The sequence below is a fragment of the Debaryomyces fabryi genome, assembly GCF_001447935.2.
Source record: "Debaryomyces fabryi strain CBS 789 chromosome Unknown contig00029, whole genome shotgun sequence".
NCBI classification, from domain to species: Eukaryota; Fungi; Ascomycota; class Pichiomycetes; order Serinales; family Debaryomycetaceae; genus Debaryomyces; species Debaryomyces fabryi.
In genome coordinates this window covers 47-18,951 of record NW_015385455.1, presented here as the reverse complement: position 1 = coordinate 18,951, position 18,905 = coordinate 47, and the positions used below count along the sequence as shown (strand labels likewise).

Here is an 18,905-nt window from a genome sequence, read left to right as displayed (position 1 = left end):
TAGAAAGCCATCAAAAATAATCCTACTTATATTAGGAATGCTATAATGTACAGTATAAACAGTGGGTATATATAAATCAACTCTAATATTGCTAGTTATTTATAATTTAGGTTTAGCTGAATCGATACCACCTGCGGTAGCATCAGCATTTATTTCTAATTTTCCAGCTTCATTTTCTCCTCTTGGATCCTTGCCAAAGAAAACGACGGTGACAGTTAAATCATCTCTATAACGTCTTGAGACAGGGTTGGGAATAGATATTAACATAGATGTTTGTTCCCTTGAACCGCCGTTAGACAAGGCATTTCTAATCAAATGAGTTGAAACGTTTCTATCTTCTAACAAGAAACCTCCATATCCACCAGATTGCTTATTCTTTCTAAATGGTTGTTTTGAAGACTTATCATTAGTGATATCAGCCACCTCCGGTAATTTATTCTCTGTTGATCCAAAGTAATTCCAGAATGACTTTTGAGGCTTAACCATTTTTTCTTTTTCCATCCACTTAACCACAAGGCCAATAATTTCTTCATTTGAGAGCATTTCGTACAAACCATCGGATGCCATCACCAAGAAATCATTGTTTTCGGGGTTAATCTTGGTGGTAGTTATGACTGGCTCTGCGGTAACGTAAGGGGGTGATTTAAGATTGTTTGGAAGTCTTCTGCCGAAAAACTGCTTATAAATTCTTTCCTGAATTGATGCAGGTAATTTGTAGCGACAATCACCAAAAGCCCTGGTAGGCTCTAAAGTACCCAAAACCCTTCCATTTCTCACCACGTTAGGCTCGTCGGGATGTTCACTGATGATACGAGCAACTTCTGTTGGATTTGAACCGGTTTGGTCAATACTTAATTGTCTGACAGTCCAATGGTTATCTTTAAATGAACCAAGCAATGCTCTGGAATCCCCAGTAACGGCCACCTTTAATAACTTGGAATTCGTATCATAGAATGATAATAACGCACACGATCCTGACAATGCTGGCATCAACAATTCTGCCGCCTTGGCCTTATTATTATCGTTCAATAATTTTTCCATGTTCTTATTGACAACTTCATGGTCCAACTTCAAAAACCCATTCTTGATCGCCTGGTCGATCGTAGCACCATTAGGAACGTATCGCAAGTTATCTTCATTTGTTGGCTTGAAAATAGTTCCCAACTCATGCACAATGTAGCTAATCAATTGGTCTCTCAACTTGCTACTAGTAGTCCAGCCACCGTGTCCATCAAAGACACCGAAAAACATCCAATCAGTGGAAGTCTTGATGTTGTTATCCTGCAAGATAGGCACTTGTACAATCTCTTCTGCCCGATCATCCTCGATAGGCGAGTTAGAAGGCAACTGGCAGATATCATATCTTGTAACACCCTTACCTCTATTAACAGAATAACTTTCTTCGAATTGTCTCAACTTCTTGCTGACTTGTTCGTCATTCAACAAAAACACTCCTTGTTTTTGTTGCTGGTTACCAATGCTATTCTTTTGATGCATGGAGTTTGTGGACGTAGAAAAGTATCTCGAGTCATCCCCAATCACCGTGTTATTCGATGGTGGGAAAAGTTTAGGACTGATCCCGGAAGCACCTCTACCCCCACCAACTGGTGGAACCGTATCCAAATTATAATAATTCGACTGATTGAACGAAATATATGACCCAATAATTATAATTCCCGATACCAATGCAACGTGTCTCTTCTTAAAGAGCTTATTTGTCTTGTCGGTCACCTGTCTGTTTACTTTCGATGCATTTGATAATGTACTAGATGATTGGAGGAGTTTTTGGGTACTGGATGATATTAATCGCTTGTTATTTTGTATTTGTCTGTTGGCTATGTAAAGTAGCCTAGGTCTAACTGCTAGTATAAAAACCATATTATATATCAGTTATGTTTTATGAATCAATTAGATAGATTACCTCTGTAACCCTTTAATTATAAATTGCTTTGAGCATGAACTTGATTAGACAAGACCAAATTACACAAAATCGCCGGAGAAGATTCTTAAGTATGGCAGACTTAGTAGTATCAGCTACTACGAACAAGTCGTAAATCCCGCTTACAGAACATTAGATACAGTAGAACTATTAGAATTAAACCGACAAATGTATTTTTGAGTAAATATACAAACTAGCAGACGCTACATATAATATACAAACGATTTATCGTACCAAATCCTGATAGCAACACCACAACGTCTGTGCGTTACCTAAAACACACGGCACGCCTAGAGCACTTGGATACAATGTCCCCGAAGTCAAGACCACCCATAGACTAAGTCCATGGCAACCTCTCACATCCCACAATATATACTTTCCAGATCCCCACTATCGTTTGCGCACCACAGGCACCATTCTGCCAGCTGGAAACCGCAAGTTAAAGTCGCCAGTCTGCTTAAGCAGCAATGGTGACTTCGACATCCACACCTGGTTCGATGGTGATTTGGGTGATCTTCTTGACAATAGAAGCTTCAGCTTGTAAGTCAATGACACGCTTGTGGATTCTCATTTCGTAGGTATCCCAGGTCTTAGAACCTTCACCATTTGGAGCCTTTCTGGTGGTGATCTTTAAAACCTTGGTTGGCATTCTAACTGGTCCCTTCTTAACGATTTTGTTTTGAACGGCATTTCTGATGATGTTAGCAGAAACGTTTTCTAATTGCTTAACTTTGGTAGAAGTTAAAGTAATTCTGATTTTAAGAATTTCTTGTTCTTGATCTTGAACCTTTTCCTTGTTGATTGGAGCTGACATTTTGACGGTATTGTTCGACGTTGTTAGATTTCAAAAGGAATTAAGTATAGTTTTCATCGCATGGGTTGAAAAATTCCTACACTAGAGCATGAGAAAGCGCACAAAAAAAAAAAATTTCATTAAAGTCGTGTGTTGTACAAAAGGGTTGCAGCCCTATTATTTGGTATTAATGGTTCCGTCAAGGATCAATATGGTGGCATATGAAGACATAGAAGAGTATGTGGCTATTCTTTCAAAGCAATGAGAACTTCAGCAATTGAAACTATCAGACAAGATACCGTTTTTCCTGATTCCAACTTATAATTAAAATGGTTATCAGTATCTGTGAAGACTCCTACATTATACTACAACGAGGATTTTGCATCCGTCATTGGAAATAAACCATAAAACTTGCATAAAAAACATAAAACTTGGACAATTATAAACGCCTAAATACTAACAGAACTGTCTTATGTACGCCTATCGCATCTCTTGTGGTAGTAAGGCTCAATATAGCGGCTCCAGTGCTGGTTATAATATTTCCTGTCGCAGCCGTTCTTGCAGCGATCAAGTTTACCACGGAAGTCATTAGTACAGAGGTATTTTTTCCAGTTGTTTCTATGTTCGTACTTTCTACCATAGTCGTAAGCATCCTTACAATATCTGTTGCAATTCCTATAAGAATTAGGGGCCCTTGCAACATTTTCAGCATCGTCGCCAAGTTGGTCATTGCGCTCGTCAAGACCATCACTGTCGAGTTCAAAATTGTCTGCCTCAGCGAAGACAGTTAAGGCAATAGCAGCAATAGTAACAATAGATACGAATTTCATTTTATCTCAAGTGGATTTAATACCTACAAGTTGAAACAGATAATAGACTTGAAAATTCTACCTTTTTATAGTAAATGAAGAGAAGCGTTAATGCATTCTACAGTTTGTCAATGTAACTCTTTCGTATTAAAAAAGAGGGTATGTTCATATCATTCATTAATTTTAGATGCTTGTGTTTACCCAAGACCAAAAAATAAGTTAGAACAAAAATACTTTTTTTATCTATTTAGACCCAGATTTGCAGAATTCTATAAATATTGCACACATTATACTACTTCAGCATTTACGCAACATTAAGATTTAACAAATCTGGAACTAAGATATGAGGGAATATTTTCACTTGTATCATCATAAGCATCTGCCACTTTGCATTGGCTTTTACTACAGTATGGTGTTGATACTACGTGTTTACTCATACGACATACAAGTGATAAATTTAACAGGCTAACTTATATATGACGTACTTGGATGGCATGATGATATCTTTCTAGAAGTGAAGAGCTGAAGTATGACCAATCTTTTGGAAGTGTAAAGGCTGTACAAAAATAAGCTGAAGATGTAGAATGCAGGGACCTAACATAAACAATTGTAAATAGAGGCTCAGAAAACAATTACATGAAGCAAAATATCCCCCATTTTTTTAATACGGCGGGATACAATCTTATCAATGAAATAACCTTTGTTACGTTAAATATAGATTTCTCCTTTGCCTCCCAGCTTGTTTGCTGTGTTAATTTTAGCCTAAACATAAAGGTGCATGTATTCGCATTTGCTCTAATTTTGCAGCATTAGTTGAACGTTGCGTTTACACACCAATATACGATCGAAGAATCCGGTCATTTTATTAAATATAGTATTTTGTGAACCCATTCGCCTCTCAAATAATAAATTTAAGTTAAGTATACTCGTACAGATCGTAAATAATTTGGTTTTGAAAGGTGCTGTTCTATAAAAGTTGATACAGAGGATTACAGAATGGTTTTGCGTTATTAATGCTGATACCGAGAACAATCACAGCCCTTGTTCACGTCATTGGGTTCACATGCAATGAACTACGAAAGGGTGAATACGGAATTCATGTTTTTTGTAGTGTTTATCTATGTACAAAATATATGCAAGACTAAATTGACAAGGACTTTAACTCCTTCTCGAGGCCCCTAACACACTTCCACATCAACTTGAGCTCTGCTTCATCAGCATATCCACTAGTGGCCCATCTAATATGTCCCTGATGGTCAAGAACGTATATATAACCAGAGCACATATTATCACACATAATTTTCTGTCTGATATCAAACAGGAATAACTTGTCTGAAACTACAAAATACTTGTTGTGACGTTGTTTAGGAATTGATCTTTTAATGCTTCCTCTGGATAATCTAACGAGAAGGCCCTTCAACAAGTTCTGAGGAATGTTTATATCTATGATTTGAGACATTGGGTGCTCTGTTTCAAAGGCACTATAACCAGATGTTAAGTAATTCTGTCCTTCTACATTGAAATATGTCTCCGAACACCTTTCGCCCGACACAGTGGAATATAACCGCACAATACTCACTTTGCCCTCTAACAATCCGAACAAGCTTTGATCTTTACCTTCCACTGTAGTGCCAACAAAATTAGGAAAATACTTTGATTTTTCACGCTTGAAAAATGACACCGGAGGCGTGAAGATCTTCCCATTGGTATTGGTAAACGACTTAGACTCATAGAATGGAGAATGTGTTATTTCGTAGTCCAACTGCTTTTGTCTTCTTTCTTTAGCATCTGATCCAAACATTTTGTTTGAAACAAGACCAGTCATTCCGTGGCCTGCCTGGTTGATCATTATAGCTGAATCCAACCCAAATGGTCTCGTAATCAGATGTGATTTGGTTAAGGCGGGCTTACTTGTTTCTTTAAGTGTTTGAGTAAACCTTGGTGTTTTTATATCAAGCAACCTGGATACTTGTGCGAATGCTCTTGTCTGAACCTTAATCATCACCGCTCTTCAATCCTATTCTTTCCTTAGCTTGGCCGGATATATACCATACTTTAGATATATAAGGTGAAATTGATATCGCTACTCTTTCTGGCTCAAAGGTTACCCGCACTTTTATACGTTCACAGCAGATTGGATATATGTTTTCTAGTAGATTATGTTGAATAGACATCTAATCAAATAGTTAATGCTAATTATAAACAATCTATATTAGTTGAAATCAAGTCTTGAAACAATGTCTATTCAATTAACCGATGGGTTGGCTAATCAATCCGTTGACCTAGTTCTAGAAGACTTACTTGTGAGGTTCTTAGTGAATGTACCCGATGAAGATTTATCATCAATAGAAAGAGTGTTTTTCCAAATAGAAGAAGCACAATGGTTTTATACAGATTTTGTCAGACAGTTAAATCCATTATTACCTAGTATGAAGATGAAGAGTTTTGCTACGAAACTCTTGAAGAAGTGCCCATTAATTTGGAAATGGGGAGATCCTGCGGACGCTATATCGCGGTTTGGTAAGTATAAGTCGACGATTCCGGTTAGAGGTGTTGCATTATTCAATAAGGATTTAACAAAAGTAGTTTTGGTAAAGGGAACAGAGTCGAATGCGTGGTCATTTCCAAGAGGCAAGATATCCAAAGACGAATCCGATATAGATTGTGCAGTGAGAGAAGCTGAAGAAGAGACAGGATTCAATGCGAGGGATCTCATTAATGAGAATGATGTGATAGAGAGAACAATTAAGGGCAAAAATTACAAAATTTACTTGATTAAAAACGTGCCTGAAGATTACAACTTTCAACCGCTCGCTAGGAATGAAATATCCAAAATCCAGTGGCATGACATGAAGAGCATACAAAAGAAATCAAGATCAAATCCAAATAACTTCTTTATTGTTTCTGCAATTTTGAAGCCCATGCTCAGATGGATTAATAAAAATAAGGGTGTTTTGAACGAGGAGGAGTTAATGTTGCAGGCCGAAATCAAGTTGAAATCTCTTCTTGGAATTAACCAACCAAAGCAAGAAAACTTAGACGCGGGTAGAGAATTGTTGAATATTTTGCAGGGTGTTGCTCCAAGAGACACTCATATGGGTAATAACACCCAAACTATGCCAGCTGCGTATGATCAAATTATTCAAATGAATCTTCCTCAACATTTGCATAAACTGTTTCCTTTCTTTAACAATCAACCTATTCAACCCCAGGCTTATCCTATTCCAAATCAACCGTTTTTTGTCCCACAGATGCCTCCGAATGCATTTAATCCTATGAATATGTCGCCTGTAAAACCCCAACCACACTATCAACCTATTCCCCCACAGGCTCAACAAATTCCAAGGCAACAAGATTCCTTATCTAGTGATTATATAAACCAACAACCTAATCCTCAGTCTTTACAAAAACCAACCTCTATCGCCAACAGAAGGCCATCAGGTGTCAATTCAAAGGAATTTTTGTCTATATTAAATAAACCAAGAAATAAGGAAGAGGAAAACATCAGGATGTCTGATGAAACTAGAGCCAATGACCAAGTTAGTAATCGATCTAAAGCACAACATTTATTGAGTTTGTTCAATAAAGATAAAACAACTGCAACTGATGATGCTCAAGATACCGAAAGTATTCATAACAATCCTAAAGGTAAAAGCAAAAATGGATCATCTAATGGATACGATCATGATTTTGTTAATGCACATAAAGCTTCAAATGAATTAGAGGAATCGTTGATGGGTTCAGATGAGAAAACTAATCGTACGAAAGTTGAACCAGGTAAAAAGTTGACACTTTTGAAAAGGCCAACTGATGCAGGATCTGAATTAATGTCATCTAATAACTCTGCCTCTGCTGATATCTTGAAAATGCTTGGTAGCAAGCCCAAAGATGAACCCAAAAAGGATACAGAAGATACCAATCGTGGTCAATCTAATGAAATATTGGAATTGTTGAAGGGTAATAAAAAACAGCTTGACCAGAATATAACGAATAGGACGACGGCCAAGGAACTATTAGGTTTAATTAACCTGAAACCTAACAATGATTTTGAACAAAAGGAAAACGTTAAAGATCAACCACAATCTATCAATGGCGAGAAAAATTGTGAAGTAAATTCAAGCCCAGAACCAGAAGATTTTGAAGATTTCGAGGATTTTGAAGACTTTGAAAATTTTGACGAATACCAATCTCACCAGGGACACGTTCACAATGGAGCAAGTCATAATTTTGACATCGAAAGTGATGATGAGGATATATATGAAACCCCTCAAAATTCGTCCAATAATATAAGTGAAATTAAAAATATTCGTACAGAGAAGTCTGTACCTGAGGCTAAGAAGAATAAGATTAGACTTCTCAAACCAGGTGAAAGTTTAAATGACATATTAGGTAAAGCTGATGCTTCACCACAAGAACCTTCTCTAACTATAAATAAAGTTCAAGAGACACATCAGAATAAAAACAATGTAAATGATGGAAGGCTGTTATTAGATATTTTAAATGGTGGAAAAAACCAGAACAAGAATGAAGTAAATCAAGACATACCTAAAGATTATAGTTATTCTCCGAACCCCACGGACTTTGGTTCCATTTACGGTCCCCCTCCAACGAATCATCAACCTTCACCGGGATATTTTTCTCCAAACTCAGCAGCTGAGAGGACTGCATTTTCACCATTCGAAAATTCGAATTCTGGTTTCCCTATAAACTCGCAGGTCGATTCCCCATCTACTGCTCCATCGCATAACAGCTCAAACCCTGCTTCGGCAAGTTTATTGAGTTTACTTGGGAAAAAACCTCCTGTACAGCTGAGTTACCAACCTTCACCTAAGGCACAAACACCACAGCCACCAAGTGCATTAACTCTAGATGAAATTGAGGGAGCACAGTTTGGTACTTTGCAATCTCAACCAGTGGTATCAAATCCAATACAACCACCTTCTAAAGATGATGCAAGTAGTCCAAAATCACGTCCCGCTGATGGGCAAGCCTCATCAGCTCGTACTTTGCTTGACTTGCTTAAAGGAGGCAGGTCGTGAGAGCGAACTTTATGCATTATGAAACATTAAATGTTTATATCTATTTGCATTACATATATAAATATTTAGTTTATTAGCACCCAATGCATGTTTAAGCAACTTTTATTCTAATGCGGCACAATAGTTACATATCAAAGAACTGGTTCGCATCAACTTTTCTAGCAACAGGCTTCCGTCTCTTATGCTTTGAGATAGATCTCAATGGGGTTTTTTTCTCACTTGCTCTAAACATAACAGAATCATCCTTCTTATTATATACATGCTTTTCGAAGTTTGGCAGTTTAACCAGAAACTCACATTTATTATCAATGACATAACAACATATTTTGGATTGTGGCTTCAGGTTTCGAAAGTGAATCCTTGTATCCCAGATCTCCTTTAATTTTTGAACATCATCTTCATCTGAATTAAAAACCTTATCATGAACCATTATATCTAAGACAATATTATTTCTAACCAGAAACAAGTAATCCGTGGAATTTGTTGTATACTGAGGAAAGTCTGATGCGGTTGGGTCTTTGGTAATTCTGCTTGAGTAATTTTTATAAAGGCAGTGAAGCTTAAGTGCCAAAGGAAATTTTTTTATCGGTTTAGATTCTTGGTCATCCCCTAGTTCAAACCATCTTGTACCATCTATGAAATTAGGTTGTTCACTTTTAATGTTCTGAAGTTTGGTAGCAAAATTGGAAGAGGATATTTTCACATCAGACTCAATATACGAAAGGGAACATCTAGCATCTGGATCATTTGCAAGATGGAGTAAGTACTGAATTCCATTACTTGTAACATTGGGACAATTATTGATTTTTAAAATAGTTAACTTCGATAACTTTCCATCCTTACTGATACTAACAGACATGTTATATAGAAAATGATCATCCACTATTTGACTGTTTGACAAATCTAATGCAACTAAATCTGTAATACTGAAAAGTTTGAGATGCTCTTCTCTATCATATTTCCGTGTCATCAAAGACGCATCAAGTATAACCCATGGCCGATATGATAACTTGTGTATAAATTTTATTATTTCTAGTACGTTAATGTTAGAAAATAGATTTTCAACCCGGTGGTTTCTAGTTCGTGGAATTATCACAGAAGATATTCCTTCATTTCTAGCCTTTAGAACTTTCTCCCAATTTGATGATCCCACATTAATGTCCAATGGTAACGATAATGTATGGCATTTAAACCCATCCAGCAAGAAAAATTTGCCAGCAAAAATATTGAAGACACGAGGAGAATCATTGCGCAATAAAAGTATCTCTTCCCATACCTGTCGCCAAACCATCCAGGATGCTGTATCCAAATACGAGGATTCCAACGAATCTGCATTTTCTGCTATCTTTCTAGAACAAATCAGCTTGAGCGATGGGATCCCCTTTCCTGACCTAGAAACTTTAGCTATATTGTATTCCAGTAATGGTGCCAATCTTATCCAAGGGTAAGTAGTGCTTGAGCTTGAGTCTTTAAAAAGATCGTTCTTGATACCGATCTTCAGGAGATCTTTGCCGAATGTTGATTTTGATGCCCAGCTATCATCCTTTTGAACCTTTTTTAACAATTGTCTGTTCTTTTTAATTCCATATCGTTTCACCCTTTTACTTCTATTTCTTGATCTTAGCATTCGTCATGGGAATTGAAATAGTATTTCTTATCTCTATACTATAATCTTTATGTTGATCGTATCAACTCTCACGGGACCGCGAACCACGACTATCATTTTTTTAAGATGAGCTTGGAAATATTTCAGATCAAGTTGATATTGAGCCACAAACTACTTAGAATAGATAATCCATAGTTATAATGAAGCTTGATACTTCCCATATGCGGTATCTTACCGCTGATGACTTTAGAGTTCTTCAAGCTATTGAGCAAGGGTCTCGTAATCATGAGTTAGTTCCTACACAAATGATCCATTCCATTGGTGGATTGAAGTCACCATCGGGAACGAATAGAGCAATTGGAGATTTAGCCAAATTGAAGTTGGTATCAAGATTAAGAAATGCTAAGTATGATGGTTTTAGACTTACCTATAATGGGTACGATTATTTGGCATTGAAATCAATGTTAAATAGGAATACGTTATATTCGGTTGGTAGCATAATTGGTGTGGGTAAAGAGTCTGATATTTATTCAGTGAGTGATACAGATGGGAAACAGAAAGTGTTGAAAATCCATAGGTTAGGAAGAACTTCATTTACAACTGTGAAGAATAATCGTGATTATTTAAGAAATAGACAGTCATCCAACTGGATGTATTTATCACGCTTAGCTGCCAACAAAGAGTTTGAGTTTATGGTTATATTATACGATAATGGGTTTTCAGTTCCACAACCATTTGATTATTCTAGACATACGGTAATGATGGAATGGATCAAAGGTATACCAATGAAGCATTTACGTAAACACGATAATTTCAAGAGGTTATATTCTGATTTAATGAACTTTATCGTAAAGCTTGCTAACCACGGGTTAATTCATTGTGATTTTAATGAATTCAATATTATTATACGTGACAAAGAAGATGCTTCTAAGCATGAATTTGACTTTGTTGTTATCGATTTCCCGCAATGTGTTTCTATCGACCATACGGATGCCAAAGTCTACTTTGATAGAGACGTTGCAAGCATAAAATCTTTCTTTCTGAAGAAATTTAGGTATGAACCTGAACACGATCCGACCATGTTTGATACGGAAGGTTATGGTGATGGATATAAATATGCTTATCCAAATTTCAAGAGAGATGTTTCTAGGGTAAAGAGTTTAGATGTCGAAGTTCAGGCTTCTGGATACGCTAGAAAGAGAACTGGGAACAGAGAAGATAAAGATTTAGAAGCAGCTGTCCTGGGAATGAGAATCAATGTAGAAGATGAAGAAGAGGAAGAAGATGATCGCTCTGAAATAGACTCTGATTATGAACAAGATGAAGAAACTGAAGATAGCATAGAAGAATACGAAAGTGAAGAAGAGCTTAAAGATGATGAGGAGGAGGACGAGCAAATCATTGAAGCCTTATCCAGTGGTGTTAAACAGTTAAAAATGGATAAATTGGGAAACTATATCTTGGATGAATAACTGAAATTTAAGAAGTGTATAATAGAATAAATATGTATTTACAAATTAAATTACTTTTACAGATAGTTCTTAAACAAACATAATGATATTTATTGAGTCCCCGAAGAATAATAAACAAAAATGAAAAATTTATACAACAAAATATTAATTATTTAATTACTTAACGGGTGGACATACCTTTGGTGACGGCACGTTTTAAGGCTAATTCAGCCTTTCTGTAGTCATCAGCAGATGATTCTTCTAATTCTAAAGCGGCTAAAGCATCAGATAAAGCAACTTCGATCTTGTCCTTAGCAGATTTCTTTAATTTAGCAGATAAGACTGGGTCAGTGACAGTGGATTCAACAGAGGCAACGTAAGCTTCTAATTTTTGCTTTTGTTCGTGTCTCTTAGCGAAAGCATCATCAGAGGACTTGAATTTTTCAGCGTCTTCAATCATCTTTTCAATTTCATCAGATGATAATCTACCAATAGAGTTAGAAATGGTAATGTTAGCGGAACGACCAGTAGATTTTTCAACGGCGGTGACCTTTAAGATACCATTGGCATCAACTTCGAAAATAGATTCTAAGACTGGTTCACCAGCTTGCATTGGTGGGATGTTCTTTAAGTCGAATTCACCTAATAAAGTGTTTTCGGTACAGTTAACACGTTCACCTTGGTAGACTGGGAATTGAACAGTGGTTTGGTGGTCAGCAACAGTGGTGAAAGTTCTTCTCTTGATGGTTGGAACAGTAGTGTTTCTTGGGACAACTGGAGCGAAAACGTTACCTTGCATAGCAACACCTAAAGATAATGGAATGACATCTAATAATAATAAATCTTTAGTGTCATCAGAGGTGGATTGACCAGTTAAGATAGCACCTTGGACAGCAGCACCGTAAGCAACAGCTTCATCTGGGTTAATAGACTTTTCTAATTGCTTACCTTCGAAGAAGTCAGACAATAATTTTTGGACCTTTGGAATTCTGGTAGAACCACCAACTAAGACAACTTCGTCAACGCTGGCCTTGGAGATCTTAGCATCCTTCATGACTTGTTCAACTGGGTCTAAAGTAGACTTGAATAAAGCAGAGTTGATGTCTTCGAATCTAGCTCTGGTAAGGTTAGCGGAGAAATCTTCACCTTCAAATAAGGAGTCAACTTCAACGGTAGTTTGGGTAACAGAAGATAAGGTTCTCTTAGCACGTTCACAAGCAGTTCTTAATCTTCTTAAAGCTCTGGCGTCACCGGAGATATCTAAACCAGTCTTCTTCTTGAAGTCAGCCTTGAAGAAGTCTAACAAGTTGGTATCGAAATCTTGACCACCTAAGTGAGTGTCACCAGCAGTAGCCTTAACGGTGAAAACACCACCAGTAATGTTTAATAAGGAAACATCGAAAGTACCACCACCTAAATCGAAAATTAAAACGTGTCTTTCCTTTTCGGACTTACCAGCACCTAAACCGTAAGCAATAGCAGCGGCGGTTGGTTCGTTAATGATACGTAAAACGTTTAAACCAGCGATGGCACCAGCATCCTTGGTAGCTTGACGTTGGGCGTCGTTGAAATAAGCTGGGACGGTGACAACAGCCTTTTCGACAGCCTTACCGATCTTAGCTTCAGCAATTTCCTTCATCTTGGTTAAAACCATAGCAGAAATTTCTTGAGGAGAGAAGGTCTTGGTTTCTTCCAAGTATTCAACTTCAATTTGTGGGTTACCGTTAGAGTCGATAACCTTGAATGGCCAGGTCTTAAGATCCTTTTGGACAGATTCGTCATCGAAAGCACGACCGATTAAACGCTTAGCATCGAAAACAGTGTTCTTTGGGTTTAAAGCGGCTTGATTCTTAGCAGCATCACCAATTAATCTTTCTTCGTTAGTGAAAGCAACGAAAGATGGAGTAACACGGTTACCTTGTTCATTGGCAATAATTTCAACTGCAGAGTCGTAAGTAGCGACACAAGAGTAAGTAGTACCTAAATCGATACCGATAGCACCTGGAAAAACACCTTCAGCCATTTTTAATTAAAATTAAATTAAGTTGTTGTATAAACGAACAAAAGAAGAATTCAATAATTTGAAAATAAAATATTTAAACCTCAGATGTACGAGAAAATTTTTCACCCAGCAAAATTTTTCACTTTGTTTAGGTCTTCTCATTAAACTGCAAAAATCACATTTAATGAACTAATAAAGTAAGTACTGAAAACTGCGCACATTCCCAGATGTACTGAGATGACTGGGTTACCCGCAACCGTGCCTGATGTCTTCTAGCGTATGTAATGGAAGGGTCGAGCCTGATATGATCCCCCTAGGGCCATGCCGATGGAACATCATCATGCAATGGCACTAGTAGTAGCAGTCGAGGTCTAGGAATTATTATTTCTGTAGTCTATGAGATAATTTTGGATGAGGTTTATACTATATTGTACGTTTGCAGGTGTGCCGCAAATCATTAGGTCTTGGGGCGAATTCTTTATAGGAATAAATGTTGCATCCATTGTAGTTGAAAATGGTAAAACTTTAATGACACATGAAGAAGATCTTCTAATACTATTGATTCTAGTGCCCTGAAAACCCATTAGAAAGCTTACTTCGTGCTTTTTTAGCAGAAGGACCTTGCGAATGATATCTGTAGGTTGGGGTATTTCGCTTACCTTGATTTTTTTGCGGAGAGTGGTAGTAATGTTGGCAATGGATCTAGGACACAGGGGATAGTCATAGAGGGGACCATGTATGGTAATGTCACTATAGTGTGAATCCATGACGTCTAAGAGTTGACGAACAGACTCAGTGATGTCGCTTTCAGTGGGGTGGTTGGGGTTAGGGGGATAGATGGGACGGATGCGAATCACATCACCACTGAAAGTAAATTGATCCAAGCATGATAGGTTTGGAGATATTTTGCAGATGTATGTTTCTATTTGTGGTACTTTAGTTTTGGTGACGAAAAGGTCTATGCACTGTGCTGATTCAAAATGCAATCGAGCCAAGGTGGAGATTATGTGCCTCATATTTTTGTTCTTGATTGGGGCAAAACTAATCATCCATTCATCGACACATAGCTTCTTACACATGATCCAAGCACTGTTTGTGTTTGCATATGTGTTGGAATGCTCCAAAAATATTTCTGCCTCATAATTTTTATTTAGTTCTAACATGAACTGAAGGATTTGTTTCGAACAAATTCGTACTCTTATCTCTTTCAGAAGATCATCATGACCTGTTGCATCGTGTAGTCTGTCGATACTTATTAAACTAGATTCCCCAGAACTCTTTCCGTAAGTGTAGCTGTTTTTAATCTCTGCATATTTTATCCAAAAAGTGTTGTATAAGTAAAGCGAACTGAAGATCCACTCGTCATCGGCGTCTAAATAATCTTCACCATAATACTCCTGGCTTTCTCCAATTCTCGGGCTGGATAAGCGATTAAATGACCTGGATTCATTTTCAATGAATATCAAGTCTGATGTAGATTCTGGACCATATGCACTATCACTGCTTCCAATCGGAGTAGGCTGTAACAGCATATTTGCATTTCAACCCAAAAGATCAACAATTACTTAGAACTAATATTTATGAAGGCCACCCCTATGATGTTAAAGGAGAAAATTTGACCTGTAATCTATAATAAGTTATGAAAATCGTTGTTTTACTGGATATGTATATATTTATAAACATATTATTGCAGCCAAGTAGCGCGTTATTTATCTAGGAGATTATTTTGATCTATTAAACTCATCACAATTTATTACCTAATATGATAGTAAATTCAGTTAAGTCTGAATTCTTTTAGAGTATACCTCTTTCATAGTATCGTAGAGAAAGCAATATTGATATACAGTTTGGACCATCATCATTCTTTCATTACGCAATTGAGTGACAATCGCTTCAATTGGATCGAACTTGTCATTTGCGGGATCAAGAATATCAGGAGTCAATTCATGAAATAGCTGGTCCAAAGCTATAAATGTCCCTGTACGTCCTACACCAGCAGAACAGTGTATGATAGGAACCGGTTCATTTGTAACAGATTTTTTCAAAGCTCTTATTTCTTGCGACAAGGATATTAATGGATCAACAGACGGCGGAACTCTTGCATCAGCCCATTTGTAGTAGTAGAAATGGTAGACTTTTTTCACCAGTGTTTTAGATCTTAGCTCCATTTCAGTCAACAAGTAATCACCCTTTTCTATGTATGTTTCAGATAAATAGTGGATTGATAAGCCAGGTATTTCTATACCATCATTTTGCAACAATGTCGTGACATTCAATACGGGATTGGATTTGGTTGGCCAGTACTGAGAACATTTCTTCATGCCACCTTCCGTTAAAGGTGTCACCATCGCGATGATCACAGTATCATTTTTCTGTTTCTCTGACTCATTATAACACATAGACCAAAAATGATGTATTGTATCGTCAAGTGGCCCCTGTGCTGCTATATAACCAACCTTATTACCCATACTTATGTATGATGCATTGATGTAGTCTGAATGTCCTTGTTCAACCGGCAATTTAACCCTAGACTTATTCCATGGAAAAACGTTCGAATATCTATTTCTTTGCACACTCTTACGACTTATGGCATCACTTATGGACCAAACGGACTTTTCTGGAGAGTTTAATGCTTCACTTATTCTTTCTGATTCAACTGCGTTATGCGTACTAAAATTCATTCGCTGATCTGGTATCGGCAATTTCAAAAACAGCGGAACAGTCATTTTCTTGAGCTTAATCAATACTGGGAACTTAATGGCGTACAAATTATATAATAAAACAACTTCCAAATGGTAATTGCTATAAAATAGGAATATAAAATAGGGTGTTATATATATGTATAGATCAACTTTGACAATAGAAGAATCAAATCATGTGATCCATATGGGTTACAATTGCAAAATATTGCCTATGGGGTTTTATTAGCTTATTCTTAAAAATGGGTTCTTGCTCTATAGACAACCTTATTGTCATCAAAGGTGGACAAGAAGAACCTAATGATGTCAAAAAATTATTTCTCACAATACATTTTTAAGAGATTCAATCTACCATTGACAAATATCAATACACGTATATTATTCAGCATCTATCAGAAGATATCTAAGACATTAGACATACTTATCGAATCATAACTTTTTGATAACACCATTTTCTAATCTGTTTTGAATAACTTCATCGCTTTCAGTCAAAACACCAGCAGTCTTTAATACTTTAGACGTGTTGTTGACTACTGCTTCCCAGTCGATTTCGCTTTGACCCAAGGATTCGTTGAATTTGACGGTTTTTAACCAGGCTTTTGCATCTTCTTCAGAGTAATCCAAGTTAGTAGCAATGTAGGAAGAAGCCTTATCTGGGTTTTCAAGGAAATGCTTAACACCCTTGTTTACACAATCAGTAAAGTTCTTGATGTCTTCGTAGTTGTTCTTCAATACGCTGTCACGCACAGTAATAACCCACGATGGCCATGGTGTGTAAATTTCTCCAATTTTTTTAATCTCTTTGTTGTCGTAGTATTTCTTAGAGGTGAAATGTTCCCACATAAATGCATCGCTAAATTTGCTCTTGTCCTCGTATGTGTGGTTGACAGATTCACGTAAATTCTTAAAGTTTGAACAGGTTGGATGGTCGCTAAAGAATGGAGAAGGGAACTTCAATTGGAGGCCTAATACAAAACTCATGATATAGGAACCTGAGCCGATCCTCGAAACTCCAATTTTTTTACCAGCCAAGTCTTCCGGTTTAGTAATGTCCTCTCTGTTGTATCCTGTACTAATTGCCCAACACAATGGGGATTGGACATAAGTCGCTGCCACCTTATATGCCTCGTTACCCTTTGCGATATCAGCAACAAAACCTTCTGTTAAACCAATGGCAATATCAACTTCATTAGAATTGAGCAATGCAATTAAACGTCCAGTACCCTCCGGGACTGGGGTGAATTCGATTTCTAAGTTTTTAGAAGCATAATATTTTTCTTGCTCAGCAAAGAACAATGGTGTCGAGAAGTGTTCTGGGATGTAAGCAACTTTTAATACAGTCATTCTTCCTAAAAACAGTTTTAGCATTGACAGTTATTAGGAATGTGAATTAAATTTGACGTAAATCCTTCGGTAATTCAGTGCGCATTGTGCATTGATTCTATGACTTTGTTGGAGCCATTTTATAGTCATATAAATAAATCTACAACTGTTAGTTCATTCATTGTCAAGATATAATTATTAAATAAAAGAAAATACATAGAATAAAATATAATCACATTGCAATGACGTACAATCTATACCGTATTTAAAAAATGGACTAACAAGCACATGCATCAGCACCACCACGATTGTTATTCGATCCAGCACTCAAATCAATTCTCCCTTCGTTATTAGACTGTCCATTGACATTTAATCCCGAAGAAGTACCTTGGCTAGCACTTGTATCAGGAATCTTATTACCTATTCCGATGAACACATCATTAACATTATATGAGGATTTTGCACTGGTTTCAAAGAATAATAATCCTTCTTCCTCAGCAAGGTTTTTACCTTCTTCAATGCTAACTTTCCTCAAACTTTCTTCATTTTCATTGTCATTTTCTGCTAAATCATACTTGTTACCAACTAAAGCAATCGTTATGTCTTTAGAGGCCTGTTCGTGTAATTCCTTCACCCAATGTCTCGCTTTGATAAATGATGCTGGTTTAGTGATATCGTAAACAACTAATGCTGCTTGTGCGTTTCTGTAATACATAGGGGCTAATGATTGAAATCTCTCTTGTCCTGCGGTATCCCATATCTCATATTTAATGGTACGATCACCAATGGTACATTTTTGAGTCAAAAATGCAGCTCCTATAGTAGGCTCCTTATTCTCTTGGAAATCATTGCTAACGAATCTTAACACCAAAGATGATTTACCAACGGCTGCTTCGCCTAATAAAACTAACTTAACGGACGTAGGGGGATTTGGGAAACTCATTTAAATATTTATTCCTTAACAATCACGACTTAATAACCGAGTTTAATATCAAACAAATGATGTATATTGTTCTATAATACACAAATAAAAGAATCGAATACGATAAAGAACAATACTGACTATCCTAATCATTGCCTTCAACTCATTTATCTAATCTTTTATTTAATCGGTATATACACGACCTTTATATCTAGTTACTACAAAGACCTATGGATTATAATGATTTGGAATATATAGGTATGAACAGTATCGTAGTAATCATAAAGATGGTTTAGTACAAACCCAATACTCACATTTATAA

At 36.8% G+C, this 18,905-nt stretch overlaps 12 protein-coding genes across 12 annotated transcripts; 2 read left to right on the top strand and 10 right to left on the bottom strand.

Annotated features, from left to right (window-relative positions):
• Positions 1–99: 99 nt before the first annotated feature.
• On the bottom strand, positions 100–1,878 carry PTC5 (type 2C protein phosphatase; the record flags this gene model as incomplete). Its single annotated transcript, XM_015610718.1, has 1 exon — positions 100–1,878. The coding sequence occupies one exon, from the start codon at positions 1,876–1,878 to the stop codon at positions 100–102; it is 1,779 nt and encodes a 592-aa protein (XP_015468432.1).
• Positions 1,879–2,396: 518 nt separating this feature from the next.
• RPS20 (40S ribosomal protein uS10) lies at positions 2,397–2,753 on the bottom strand (the record flags this gene model as incomplete). The annotated part of the gene is made up of 1 exon (XM_015610717.1): positions 2,397–2,753. One exon carries the CDS (start codon positions 2,751–2,753, stop codon positions 2,397–2,399), a length of 357 nt encoding a protein of 118 aa, XP_015468431.1.
• A 449-nt stretch (positions 2,754–3,202) lies between these two features.
• On the bottom strand, positions 3,203–3,562 carry AC631_01886 (uncharacterized protein; the record flags this gene model as incomplete). Its single annotated transcript, XM_015610716.1, has 1 exon — positions 3,203–3,562. The coding sequence occupies one exon, from the start codon at positions 3,560–3,562 to the stop codon at positions 3,203–3,205; it is 360 nt and encodes a 119-aa protein (XP_015468430.1).
• Positions 3,563–4,682: 1,120 nt separating this feature from the next.
• Positions 4,683–5,543, bottom strand: AC631_01885 (uncharacterized protein; the record flags this gene model as incomplete). Its single annotated transcript, XM_015610715.1, has 1 exon — positions 4,683–5,543. The coding sequence occupies one exon, from the start codon at positions 5,541–5,543 to the stop codon at positions 4,683–4,685; it is 861 nt and encodes a 286-aa protein (XP_015468429.1).
• Positions 5,544–5,778: 235 nt separating this feature from the next.
• Positions 5,779–8,580, top strand: DCP2 (decapping enzyme complex catalytic subunit; the record flags this gene model as incomplete). The annotated part of the gene is made up of 1 exon (XM_015610714.1): positions 5,779–8,580. The coding sequence occupies one exon, from the start codon at positions 5,779–5,781 to the stop codon at positions 8,578–8,580; it is 2,802 nt and encodes a 933-aa protein (XP_015468428.1).
• A 124-nt stretch (positions 8,581–8,704) lies between these two features.
• AC631_01883 (uncharacterized protein) lies at positions 8,705–10,207 on the bottom strand (the record flags this gene model as incomplete). Its single annotated transcript, XM_015610713.1, has 1 exon — positions 8,705–10,207. The coding sequence occupies one exon, from the start codon at positions 10,205–10,207 to the stop codon at positions 8,705–8,707; it is 1,503 nt and encodes a 500-aa protein (XP_015468427.1).
• A 179-nt stretch (positions 10,208–10,386) lies between these two features.
• Positions 10,387–11,658, top strand: RIO2 (protein kinase; the record flags this gene model as incomplete). Its single annotated transcript, XM_015610712.1, has 1 exon — positions 10,387–11,658. The coding sequence occupies one exon, from the start codon at positions 10,387–10,389 to the stop codon at positions 11,656–11,658; it is 1,272 nt and encodes a 423-aa protein (XP_015468426.1).
• Positions 11,659–11,818: 160 nt separating this feature from the next.
• Positions 11,819–13,660, bottom strand: SSB1 (Hsp70 family ATPase; the record flags this gene model as incomplete). The annotated part of the gene is made up of 1 exon (XM_015610711.1): positions 11,819–13,660. One exon carries the CDS (start codon positions 13,658–13,660, stop codon positions 11,819–11,821), a length of 1,842 nt encoding a protein of 613 aa, XP_015468425.1.
• Positions 13,661–14,010: 350 nt separating this feature from the next.
• AC631_01880 (KH domain-containing protein) lies at positions 14,011–15,171 on the bottom strand (the record flags this gene model as incomplete). The annotated part of the gene is made up of 1 exon (XM_015610710.1): positions 14,011–15,171. The coding sequence occupies one exon, from the start codon at positions 15,169–15,171 to the stop codon at positions 14,011–14,013; it is 1,161 nt and encodes a 386-aa protein (XP_015468424.1).
• Positions 15,172–15,417: 246 nt separating this feature from the next.
• PTP1 (tyrosine protein phosphatase) lies at positions 15,418–16,365 on the bottom strand (the record flags this gene model as incomplete). The annotated part of the gene is made up of 1 exon (XM_015610709.1): positions 15,418–16,365. The coding sequence occupies one exon, from the start codon at positions 16,363–16,365 to the stop codon at positions 15,418–15,420; it is 948 nt and encodes a 315-aa protein (XP_015468423.1).
• Positions 16,366–16,767: 402 nt separating this feature from the next.
• AC631_01878 (uncharacterized protein) lies at positions 16,768–17,682 on the bottom strand (the record flags this gene model as incomplete). The annotated part of the gene is made up of 1 exon (XM_015610708.1): positions 16,768–17,682. One exon carries the CDS (start codon positions 17,680–17,682, stop codon positions 16,768–16,770), a length of 915 nt encoding a protein of 304 aa, XP_015468422.1.
• Positions 17,683–17,938: 256 nt separating this feature from the next.
• On the bottom strand, positions 17,939–18,604 carry VPS21 (Rab family GTPase; the record flags this gene model as incomplete). The annotated part of the gene is made up of 1 exon (XM_015610707.1): positions 17,939–18,604. One exon carries the CDS (start codon positions 18,602–18,604, stop codon positions 17,939–17,941), a length of 666 nt encoding a protein of 221 aa, XP_015468421.1.
• Between the last annotated feature and the right edge of the window lie 301 nt (positions 18,605–18,905).